Source organism: Peromyscus maniculatus, chromosome 9 (assembly GCF_049852395.1).
Source record: "Peromyscus maniculatus bairdii isolate BWxNUB_F1_BW_parent chromosome 9, HU_Pman_BW_mat_3.1, whole genome shotgun sequence".
NCBI lineage: Eukaryota > Metazoa > Chordata > Mammalia > Rodentia > Cricetidae > Peromyscus > Peromyscus maniculatus.
The window spans coordinates 70,957,195-70,970,132 of NC_134860.1; the positions used below are offsets into that span (position 1 = coordinate 70,957,195).

General features: G+C 41.8%; 1 protein-coding gene across 3 annotated transcripts in view; it reads right to left on the reverse strand.

The window, feature by feature from the left end:
* Window positions 1-488: 488 nt before the first annotated feature.
* Cysltr2 (cysteinyl leukotriene receptor 2) overlaps window positions 489-12,938 on the reverse strand; it is a 79,134-nt gene continuing 66,684 nt past the window's right edge. For 2 of the 3 annotated variants that reach the window (XM_076545354.1, XM_076545352.1), the window contains exons 2-4: window positions 6,389-6,515; window positions 3,833-3,979; window positions 489-1,683 (exon numbers count right to left, since the gene is read on the reverse strand). In XM_076545354.1, coding sequence (XP_076401469.1) covers window positions 668-1,672 — 1,005 coding nt within the window. In that variant the 5' untranslated portion in view covers window positions 1,673-1,683; window positions 3,833-3,979; window positions 6,389-6,515 and the 3' untranslated portion in view covers window positions 489-667. The remainder of the gene's footprint in view (window positions 1,684-3,832; window positions 3,980-6,388; window positions 6,516-12,938) is intronic. The other variant, XM_015985752.3, reaches the window with a different exon arrangement.

A 12,938-nucleotide genomic window follows, 5' to 3' on the forward strand; every position in this document is an offset into this window, starting at 1 on the left:
TTGGTCTTCCTAATCCCTGGCAAGAAAGACACAAAAGACACATTCTTCAACTTCGTTGCTAGAACCCATTTCTTGGGACAAAAATGAGATTACTCTTTACCTCTATGTATCATTCACTCTATTTTGCCTTAATCCTTCTCCTCCTTGTTCTCTCACCAACCTTGCCTGGACTTGCTTTGTTACAGGGCAGTCTTCCTCTCCAATAAAGTCTGCTCCTTAGTTCTTAGGATGCGCTCCAGGCTGCATGGAGGCTCTTGGTAGGTTTAGCTGTGTCTCAAGGGCTTTAAAAGGGAAAGGATCTGAGAAGCTAGGGTGCTTGAGGATATCTTAAAGTTAGGGCCAGAGACCTAGCATAGGATCTGATACAAAGCATGGCTTACTGTGCTTGACAATTTTTCCCAATGTCACATTTCAGCTTGCAAGATTCCAGTAGAAACAGTTTTCCTACATTTCTCATTTAGCCCCAACTACTAAACATACATCTAATTAAATTTCTGAAATAGGCTTTATTAGCAAAAGTTGTGGTCATTGAATGTTGGGAACCAAGACTTGTTGGTTATGATGCAAATACAAAGTAATTTGGAGACAATGAATGAATGAAGGTGGACACCAAGATTCATGCGCACACATGCATAACTGCTCCCTGAACTCTAATTCTGTTCTTCAGCTACGCACACAAGGGAAGGCTGCACTTTGCCTTTGCTTTCTGTAGATGATCTTTGCTGAATGCATCCCTTAATCGGTCTTTGAAATTCTCCCCAGCAAAGTAGTAAAGAAAGGGATTGAAGCAGCTATTGGTGGCAGCCAAGGCCAGTGTGATGACCATGGCCTTGTGTAACTTGTCTCCACATGAATTTGCATTCCAAGTGACCAAGTGGAGGGTCCGAAGTGCATGGTAAGGCAGGAAACAGAGGAGGAAGATGATCATGGCAATGATTATGGTGATCAACGCCTTCCTGTGAGAAGCCCGAAGACCCGATTCTGGAATCTCCACCTTTAACAAGACCCGGATGATCAGTAGGTAGCAGATGGTGAGTATGATAAACGGAAACAGGAAGCCGGCCACTAATGCAATGTGGTTCATGATCAGTAGCTTATTAAACTTTTGGGGATTCAGCTCCAGGCACGATATAATGTCGTTCTTCTTCTTCTCATAGCCATTATTCAGAAGCATCGCTGAGGAAGCCATGATAAAAACCCATATGATCCCACAGAGGACCCAGGCACTCTTGACACTGGTGACATGGAACAATTGGAAGGGGTGGACAGTGGCCAGGAAACGCACAACACTCAGCACAGTTAGGAAATAAATGCTAGTGTACATGTTGACATATAAGGAATAAGACATAATTCTGCAGGCCACATCCCCAAATATCCAGTTGGACCCTCTGATATAATAGTCAGCCCTAAAGGGCAGGGTGCTTATGAACAGGAAATCTGAAATGGCCAGGTTGAGCATGAAAACATTCACAGATGTGGACTTCTTGTAAGTCTGCAGGAAGACATATATGGAAAAGCCATTTCCCAAGGCTCCCCAGACAAATATTATCAGGTATATGATGGGGTAAAATTCCTTCTTGAAGTTTTCTATGGTGCAGTTCCTGTCACTATCATTGCTGAGGGCCTTAGTTGATTCCATTTCTGATATGGAGTTGGACAGAGGAAAGGACATGCGTTTTCTCTCTATAGTGGGTTAAAAAGAAATAAACACAAAAATTACTTTGTTCAACTCCATTTTTCTTCCTGATCATTGGTCAAACATTTGCAGCATTCATTGTCTCTTGGAGAGAAACAGATTCCTCTGACGCCCTCTTCTGATCTCTGCAGGCATCAGGCATACTCACAGTAGACCTACAGACATGCAGACAAAACAGCCATACCATAAAATAAAAATATATAAGTCTTTTTTAAAAGAATGGCTAAGTAAAGTTCTCCAAGGTAACCTTAGAATATCAGGAAAAAGGAAGGCCATGATGAGCAAAGAATGCACAGACAGCAGCTTCCTTTCCTTTTTCAAGTTTAAGCTACATTTGATGTTTGAAACAAAAACCATAACACTGTCTGATACAGTTTTAAATGGATGTAGAAGAGTTATTGGTCAGTGTATTTTACAGGAAGGGAAATAAAGATATATGAAGGGGGTTGGGATTCTCTGCCCATTTGAACTGGCAACAATTTGCTAAGAGATTGTGATAAGAATATTTACATGATGTAATAACATAAACTAAAAAAACTATACAGAAATATATACTAAGACTCTAAAGATGAATTAAAATGAAACTTTAAAGGGTTCAGGAACCATTGTGAAGGCAGGAAAAGAAAACAAGTAATATAAACAGAAAAAAAACAGGGATTCATAACCCCAGCATATTGATAAGTACACTGTATCAATGGTCTAAATATACAAGTAAAAAGATGAATTGGAAGACTGAAATGTGAAAACAAAAGACCTGTCTAGATACTGCCCTCAAGAAACTCACCTCAGATAGTAATATTGACAGGTAGAAAGAAAAAGGAAACAAAAATAAGTTACTCAAATCAAACCAAATCAGAAATGGCTCCAGATTTAAGAGGGAAAAAATTACCAGAAAACAGAAAATAAAGGAATATACTGTACTGGAAAAATAACTTCTCCACTGTGAAGACACACAAGTTCTAATGGGATGCACCAAGCCACAGAGCTATAAATATGTGAAACAAAACCAACAGAATTGGGGGGGGGATCCACAGTTACATTAGTGACCTTAAGACCCTCCTCCCCAACCCCTCAAACCCTGATAGAAAGCAGGTAGGCAAAAAAAACTGAGAAACTAAAAGCACCTAAGCCAAAAGATGGAACTGGAGTCTACAGAACAGTTCATTCAATAGGAGCAGAATATACTCTCTTCTCAAGGACCCACAGAACGTATGCATCATCCCCACAATTGCCCTACCTACAGTCACATCTTTGTTTTGTGACCCACTGATTTTAACAGGATCTTTGTGTGACCACTAGTTTGAAATAATCCATTGAAACCTGATGGCTGCACAGCTGAAGACCGCAGTCTACCTCACCTCTAAAATCCATCGGTAGACCATTATTCAGCAGAGAGAGGTAGGGCCATGATCCCCTGTAGAATCTATGGCTGGCTGTTGACAAAGCCAGTCTCATATAGGCCCCATGCAGCCAATCACAGCTGCTGTGAGCTGGGGTTTCCAGTGGCTTTGTCGTGACCAGAAGGCAGTACTTTGTAGCCCTGCCCCTTTTCTTCCTGCCTTTACATTGCCCCATCCCCTGCCTTCCCTCCTCTTCTAGCTCCCCTCCGAGCTTCCGGGGATGCTCCAGTATCCTATTTGGGGCCGAGCACTCAGCTGTCACCTGTTCTCAGCACCTTGGATAGCCATGGATCCCTGTTTTTACTGCAGAGAGAAGCTTCTCTGAGTAAGGATAAGATTAGCTCTCTCTGTCTAGCTCAGGTAGCTGGCAGAGTAGCAGAAATGTGCCAAACGTTTTTAAAATGCCAGTTATTTGAATGTATGTATACATCTAGATATACCAACATAAAGGCATATTAATAAAAGATCTGTTGTACATCGTTATACAAATAATATGCAAAACAAGTAGAATTAGAATTTGGGTCTTTATGTAAAATAATTCTTATTTTATGCCCATAAGTAATGTTTGTCAATAAAATATTGTTATTTTTGTCTTCTTTAGTATGCTTTTAAACCATTTTTGGAAAGATCCCCTACTTTCCCAAAAATCAAAGTTAAGCTCCTAGCAACTATTATGAATTGTGATTTTACAATGTTGCCAATAATTGTTTCTTGACTCTAGACAGGTAGGACTTACATCTTGTCTCTTGAACAACTATTCTTGACTCTTACTTTCCCAAATTCAGGCCCCCAAACCAGAATAAGAAGGCCATCATATGTCTTTTCGAGCTCCAACTGTCTTCAGGTTGTTCCAAGGAGCCTCTAATAGATGGTCGCCTTCATCCTGTGACAAGAAAGACAACATGGATAGTCAGGTTTCTAAATAGTCTTTGAATTTTAAGTAATTTAAAACTAATATGAGCTCTCTTTTGCCTATTAAACTTAGTCATAAAAAGCTGATAAATGAAAATGAAAGTTGACTTTTTCTCATAATTAACTGTATATAAGTAAAATATGTTAATAAAAATATATTTCAAGGGTCATACTGTTGTGTTAGGTTTTGAAAAGCATGCTTATTGGGTGGAGAAAGAGTTCACATGGCCCCAATCCCTAGCTAAAAGTTATTGGCACTTGATGGACTAAAGGAAGGGGGCTAAGTTTTCTTCCTAGGCGCCTCCTAAGTTGCCCACACTCCAACAAATGGCCTTACATGTATGTGCTGACTGTACCAATTGGACTCAGTGGGCTATAAAGAAAACAAAAGGTATGAAGTTAGAAGGGAGGTGAGGGCCTTCTGGGAGGAGCTGGGGAGGAATATGGAGTGAATATGATCAACTTACAATGTATATCTTTACAAAATTCTCAAAGAATAGATAATTAAAATTAAATACTAAAAAATTAGTAAAAGCATGTTTATGCCTAAACAACAAACTTATTGTAACAGTTATGTGCCAAGAGATTTTTTTTCTTTTAAGAGTCTAGGCTCACGACATCACTTTTCTTTTCAGCCATGTAAAGTCTGAACAAGCCAACAAGGATGTCAACTAAACTACAAGAGAAATATTAGAGATCTGTTATGTATTTTGGTCTTTCCTTAGGTCTAGTGGCCCCTGTGTGCCTGTCTTGGCTAAGAGTCATATCCGCTGTAGCAGGGCATTTAGAAGACTTAAGCCAACCCAACTGAGTTAGCTCTAGGACCCACAACTAAATTTAGTAATTTCCCTGCTGCTTTTATTGATGGGGGAGGGGAACTCAGTTACCCCTCCTTTGCAGCTTTCTTGACTTCCCTCCATGCATTGCTGTAACACTCTACGATCATGCACCCTCATGCTTAGAAAAACATGTCCATGATCGGGTACCTCTGTTAGGAAATCACCATACACTCTATAGACCTTCTAATATCTTCTCAGATACTCCTGCCTTAATTTTTGTGTGTAACTGGTTCATAAGTGAAAAGAGAAACTAGAAATTGCTAAGATTATATTGTCACTGACTTGAATTTACTCATGGAATCTAAATTTCTTCTAGAAACAAAATGTTTGGATGGCTGAATAAATTGGCCTCAGCTAGACCTGCCAGCTGAGAAAAGATAAAAGATATTTATGCTGATATAAAGCGTACGAATTTTGATGAATCCATAATTTCAAAATGTTTCGAAATGAGATCCTTTAGGTTAAAATGGGCCATGTATCTAATCCCAGATTTAGAAGGCTAAACCGGGATAATTTCAAGTTTGAGGTCAACGTGGGCCACATAGTAAGATACTAGAAAAGGGTGGAGGGGGGGGGGACAGGGGGGAAGGAGGCTCTCTGGACACTCTAAGAACCTCTGTAAAACAGTAAATGAATTGAAGAGCCATGAGGTAATTTGCTATCATTGAAGGAACTATAATAAAAGTTACATTTGGCAAAACTGATTCCGGATACTCCCACTACAACAGTTAGCAGCGATGTTAAGCCAGGATTGATGGGGTAGTTTAAAGACTTGCCAAAAATACCCCCATGCATGCCCTGACTACAGCAACACCTCCCTCTGTGGACAGTTATGAGAGCAGACCGTGGACAGCCAGAGCCTTGAGATCTTCTGAGGCAGATGGATCTCTGTGAGTACTGAGCTAGTTACAGGACAGCCAGGGCTACACAGAGAAATCTTGTTTCAAAAAAACAAGCAAAACAAAAAACAAAAAGAGGATTGGACTTGTAGCTCAATGGTAGAGTGCCTGCCTAGCATGCAGGATGTCTTGGGTTTGATTCCCCAGTATGGTAAAAGGAAAAAAGAGAGAGAGAGAAACTAAAACTCTCAACCTGCAGCTGTCTCCTGCTGAAGTGGTTTTAATGAAAATGGCCCCCCACAGGCCCATAGCGTATTAGGAGGTCTGGCTTTGTTGAGTAGGTGTGGCTGTGTTGGAGGTGTGTCACTGGTGGTGGGGTGGGCTTTGAAGGCTCAGAAGCTCAAGCCAGGTCCAGTGGCTCACTCTCTCTTCCTGCTGCCTGCCTACACAGATACAGACTTTTCAGCCCCTCTCCAGCAGCATGTTGGCCTACACACTGCCATGCTTTCCACCATGATGACAGTGGACTAAACCTCTGAACTGTAAGCCAGCCCCAGTTAAATGTCTTCCTTTATAAGAGTTGCCATGGTCATGGTGTCTCTTCACAGCAACAGACAACTGACTAAGACACCTGCTATGCCAGGAACCTTCTCCTGGAGAAGTAACTAATCACCTCCCTCTGAGTTCCTAAGAGGGACTTACTTGGGGGTTGCTTCCAATCCTGGGTTCTATTCTTTTATTCCCCAATGAAGGACTACGGGAAACTGGTGCCCTCAAAAGACTCCCCAGGGCAGCTTCTGTATAATTTGCTTGATAGACATCTGGTCTTCTGAAAATGACATTAGAGAAACACTCATGAACCTCCAGGGAAAAGACTTCAGGGGAACCGTGAGAAACAAACCCAGCTGAAAGACTCCAATAGTTTAACCTTGCATCATGTTACTCAACCAAAACGGCACTTGTAGCCAAATACTAGGTGTGTGCTATTTAAAGAATCCCTACCCTGGCCGGGCGTTGGTGGCGCACGCCTTTAATCCCAGCACTCGGGAGGCAGAGCCAGGCGGATCTCTGTGAGTTCGAGGCCAGCCTGGGCTACCAAGTGAGCTCCAGGAAAGGCGCAAAGCTACACAGAGAAACCCTGTCTCGAAAAACCAAAAAAAAAAAAAAAAAAAAAAAAAGAATCCCTACCCTGAACGTTTGTGGGAGTTCCCTGGTTGCTGAGTTTCAGAAGTAGGCAGCCTCTGCTGTAAGCTGTGGGACAGCCATTGATTGTAGAAATAGGTAGCTTCACACAAGACATTAACAAAACATGTGTTCTGATCTCTGTCAGTCACTCCATGACCAACCTGTCCATTATTGCCTTGTGGCCACCTCTATTACCAGATTCAATATCCCTTCTCTCCCTCTCTCATTCTGAGCCAATTTTGGTCTTTTGCTGCTCAGGGGGAAGAAAGCTAATTTCTTTGTAATTTTTTTTAAACATAGACCATAAATACTGTTCTGAATTTAACTGATTGCTCACAAAGCTAAATAACTCTCAGGAGAAAGAGCATTCCAAAAATAAATTTTATTTCCATATCCCACTGATGCTTAAGTTTCCATTGCATAATTAATTACAGACATCAGTCTTTTAGTTTTTAAAATTACATTTATTTATTGTATGTGTGTGCAAATGTGTAGTCATAAATGAGGACATGTGCAAGTGCTTACACATACACACACACACACACACACACACACACAGGGATGTCATACTGTGTGTACAAATCAGAGGACATTTTGAGGGACTATTCTGTCCTTCTACAGTGTGGGTCCTGGGGATTGAACTCAGGTCCTCAGACTTGGCTTCAAGCGCTTTTACCAACTTAGCCATATTACCAGCCACAGACACCATCTTATAAACATTATACATTGACTTCACATCACCAACACACATCTGCCAAAGTCTTTACACCATATCAGAAGAACCTAATCTTCAGAAATGAAAACAAAAAAAAAAATCCATCCTCTACCAGGTAAAAAAAATAATCATTTCATTTCAACAATTACCCCCACAAAGCTCATTCCTGTCATAATCAATGACTGTTAAATGCCCCTAATAATACAGTCTTCCCCACTGGGACAGTCAATTGACACACAAGACCTTGTCCTGTGAGTTATAGAAGTTCAGATGCTCTAACTACCACCCCTTCTGTGAACCACTATCCCCAAAGGATTGAGAGAAACCTAAAAAAAAAAAAAAAAAGCCACAGGAAACTTGAACAAACGGCTGGCGGAAGACCCAGGCCCTCTCCATTATTGTGATATGAGTAGCAGTGAGCACAGCCAGTGTGACAGAATTAGGATGATCATCTAAAGCTTGGGTCTGACCCCAGAAAAAGGCATATTGCTTTTGTTCCTCTTTTAAATTTGAATTCATGAAGCAGGGCTGTCACAAGTAATCACATTAACCTTAGCGATTTCTTAACTAGAGTAAATTTTTCTGGCTGCACCTGCATAAATACCACAGAGCAGACCCTGGGTGTGAAAAGTTCCACTGGAACACACACACACACACACACACACACACACACACACACACACACACACACACACGGACTTGAGGGCTGTATACTCATTGTCTGGGTACTAGTTTTCCTGTTTCCAGAATCTATTACAGAACCAATGACCGTGTTTATTTCTGCCAACTCTTGTCTCCTTTTAACTCCATTCCCAAATGACCTCACAGCAGCACAAAGCCTGTAACAATTCCCTTCTAAGGCTTTCTTCCCAAGACACTCATTTTCCAGTTGTTTAAATGTCAGATCTTGAAGATGGAAGCACCCCTCCCACAATTAAGAGATTCACAAAGTAGAAATAAAAAGATTTTCTTAAGTACAGGTCCTGGCAGGTACAGAGCTTGCCTGGAAGCTACACACACCCAAGTAAGAAGGTACAGGTAGGGAGAGAGACAGGAACTCACAGAGGAATGACTTTATTGGGGCCAGGCTTCCCACTGGGGGGCTATGGGAAGCAGACACAAGATCCAGAAGTAGTACTATATATCTTCACAGTGCATGTGGAGCACAGTGGCCAGTGAGGACAGCCAAGGAGGATGGATTAGCTATTCAACAGGAAGCTATCACTAGGCGGTGGGAGGATATGGCCACCATGTGGACTGCAGCCATCTGGATCGATCACCCTGAGGACCTCTGGGTGAGGGGCTAGAACCAGAAGCCTGCAAGAGTGACTGTGTCCTGATTCTGGTATGAAAAAATTAAATATGTGCATTTATTTTTATTAGTTTAATTATTGGGGGGGAGGGATAATAGGTGTGTGCACATGAGTGCCCAAAGAGCCCAGAGGTATCAGATCACCTGAAGCTGGAGTTACTAGCAGTCAGGAGTTACCTAACATGGATGCTGGAAACCTAACTGATTCTCTACAAAAACAGTACGTATTCTCAACCATCTCTATAGCCCTTCCAATTGAATTTAAAATATATGCTTAGGCAACATAAAATTATAAGAATCTAGCACACCAATAATGTGCACTCTCTCTCAGTACAAATCCACTGACCCAGCTTTGTTCAATTATAGGCATTTTCATAATGACTTTTGACTGGATGGCATTGGCCCTGAGAGTCCACATAATAATCCAAAGCGTAAGAAACAGACAGGAAAGCACTAGTTTAAGCTACTCAGAGATATAGAAACTAATTTCAGATGCAGCAGGAATGCTCTCCAATTTTCCTTCAGACACTCATGTAAAAATATGACTCACAGAAATAGTTGGTTTATTATTTTTTAAAAGCACATGATATACTTGGAATACATTATCTTTATGAAACTCATCACTATGTGCAATGAAGAAACACAAATAAAATAATTTAAGTCCTAAGAAAACTATCTGGTATGAATATATTGTGTTAGTTAGGGTTACTATTGCTGTGAAGAGACACCATGACCATGGCAACTCTTATAAAGGAAAATATTTAATTGGGGTGGCTTGATTACAGTTCAGAGGTTCAGTCCATTATCATCATGGCAGAACATGGCAGCATGCAGGCAGACATGGTGCTGGAGAAGGAGCTAAGAGTCCTGCATCTTTCAGGCAAAAAGAAGTGGTCTGTGACACTAGTAGTTTGAGCATAGGAGACCTCAGAGTCCACCCACACCGTGACACACTTCCATACCTCCTAATAGTGCCACTCCCTATCAACTTATGGGAGCCAATTACTTCAAACTACCATAAATATAATGTAAAACAAATTGTTTTTGTTTGTTTGTTTCTGAACTTCCCAAAGCACTTTTGACAGAACATGAATCCCATGAGATCTTTTATTAAAGGAAAGGCCATGGTCAAATCAGCCTGAGAAATATAGCAATCTCTAGTCACCCTTTCTTTTGGGAATTCATGATGCTCCACAGGGCCCTGTAAAAGCAGAAGCCTGGTTTAAGCAGAGTTTCTCTCCTTCCGTTTCATTTTGGTTTTCCTATGAAATATTTTTTGGAACATTGACACATTCTGCAGTCCCACATAACTGCTTGCATTATTGTGCAACTTATCTACATCGTGACTTTGAAAAAGAGGAAGGGCGTACCACCCAGTGGTGAGACCAACCAATAAGAAAAGTAGGGAGCAGGGTCTAAGTGTTTCTAAGCACTCACTGTCAGGTAAATTAGCATTTCTAAGCCTTGAGACTGCGCTGGCTGCCTAGGGTTATCTTAGCAATGTACCATAAGCTTGGTGTCTCAAAACACTAGAACTTTATTCTTATTCTCTTATAGTCCTGGGCTACATGTCTGTACTCAAGTTGTCAACATGGCTGTGCTTTCTTCAAATACTGGAAGGAGGAATCCTTTTTATTTTATTTTATTTATTATTTTTTGCTGTCTAGCCTCTGGTAGATACCAGCAGTCTTTGGCAATCTTTGCTTCACAGATATGTCATTCCAATCTGTGTGATCGGAGGGAGTTGTTTGTTTTTGATGTTTTTCTGATTCTTCAGATCATCACTCTATTGGTGTCTGTGTCTCTGGCTCTTCTCTTCTTTGAGAGGCCTTGGTCATATTGAGCTCACTTCACCTAGTATTAGATTACCTTGTCCTAACTTACATTGCCTACGGTTCTATCTCCAAATAAGGTTGCATTTATAGATAAACGGAGTTGAATATGTATGTGTGCTGCTATGCAGAGCCTAATTCACCCCACAACAGGGATCTATACTGTCTACCTCATGAAATGAGTGTAAGGAGTACATAAGAGAAAGAATGTGCTGCAGATGACTCTTGGCCCTTGGTGAAGGGCTCCCTTGCTGCTGCACCCTCATAAAGGAATGTAGAAATGAACTAGCTTCAATCCCTGTCATCTCAGTGGTTGCAGGGACGAATTGCTCCACTTTCACGTTAGCTTGAGGTGTTGAGAGCAGATTCTCCTTGGTGTCTTTTAGAAAGGTGTACTCCATGGAAACACTGATTACTCTCAGGTTATTCTAATAAGTTTACAGGGGAAATGCTCAAAAACACTCTCAATTCTATTCCTTCTAACCTTCCTATGCTGATATTGGAGCTGGGACTCTGGTAAAGTCAAAAGGAAAGCTAATACCTAAGAGACCAGAGAAAGGTCTAGGAAGGTAGAGACAGATTTGTATGCAATCAAGTCCTTAAACTTCTTTACAACAAAGACCTCATTCCATCTAATGCGCCATGGAGCTAGTGAGGATGAGGGGTTAGGTTAGGCCTAATAGCCCTGGCCTCTTTCCTCATAGAAATGTGCCTGGGCTTCAAGGACACAATCAATTACAGGTGCTTCAGGAAAGTACTTATCCTCAGCATAACATGGGAGCCAGCAAATATGACCATATCCAAAAGATCATCAAAAAAGATGGGTCCACCAAGGAACAGAGAGGAACAGATAGATCCACCTTGACCCTAGCCACAGGGACTCCTTGAACATTTAGAAAATGCAGAGACCACAAAGCAGACCTAGCACCAGACCACAGCGGAAACAGAGGACTCTGGAGCTAGGAAGAAGTTTGGTCAGTGCAGACATGCCATGAGTACTGAAGAGTATGCATGCAGACCAAGCCTTAGACACAGAGACTCTGGCCCGTGGTGAACATGGAGGACCATAGCCACTGGTGAATTCGGGAACAGATCTCAAGAAGAAGAAAGAAGGTTGCTTTTAGAACCATGGAGGGCACAGTGTCCTTGTACTAACAGATCAGCACTAGGGGAACCAGGAATACTAAATATTTAAACTCACCGGAGGAGATGTATGTCTGTTTTCCACCCAGAAGGCTGGGAATGGATGTAGTTAATAGTCAGGTGATCGATGCTATCTGTAGGGCCAAGCCACACCGGAATATCCCCAGACTGTTAAGTTTATCCCAGACTCTTCCTCCCTAGTCCTTTATCTTGAGTATTGTTTCTCAGTCAATAGAACCCATTCTTGGGGGAGATGTCACATGTGCTTTATAGCTTGGTGCCCTCTGCACTATCTGTATGACCGAGACCACACCAGACACTCCTCTAGGCCCTTCAGTTACAGAACCCATGTTTATGGAAGAGGTCACATGTACTTTGCCAAAGAGTTTCAGCGCAGTCATGCCTTAAGCTTTATCGTGCACATGGGATTGAGATCACTGTTACCAGGAAACCTTTCTTAAACGTTGGCTGTCTGGTGTCAGAATCTGGAAGTGTGAACTGGCACTGGTTACTAAGCCATGTTCAACCAGATATCCTTCTTGCCTCATGTGGATTGTTGCTCTGCCATTGTGGTGTCTGCAGGGACCCCCACACAGAACCAGGGAACAAGACAGGATCAAATCAACACCACGGGTACCACTGAGTGCCACGGCTGCTTTGGTTCATCTGCCCGAATTGGGTGGGTTTAGAACACCACATTGCAATAGCCTTTCACTACGCTGGTAATAAAAATAAAGAGGAGAAAAATGGGTGTGGGAGGATCTGCCTGACAGATGTGACTGTAAAATAATCGTTGCCATCATCATCATCATCATCATCATCATCTGCAGCAGCCAATCCAGTAAAATGACAGGAAGCTGAGAAACATATGAAGAGATAAATGGAAGAGAAATTGGGTAATCACTTGGCAACATAATTTCCACTGTCTCACGTGAGGTAGAGGAGGGAGAGCAGGCCCAACTTATGCTACTGAGAGAAGAGCTCAGAACTAAGACGGAATGGAGCTGGCTCCCACAGCCCTGCTGGCAATAAAACAACAAAGAGAAACTGGACAGGGCGGCAGCA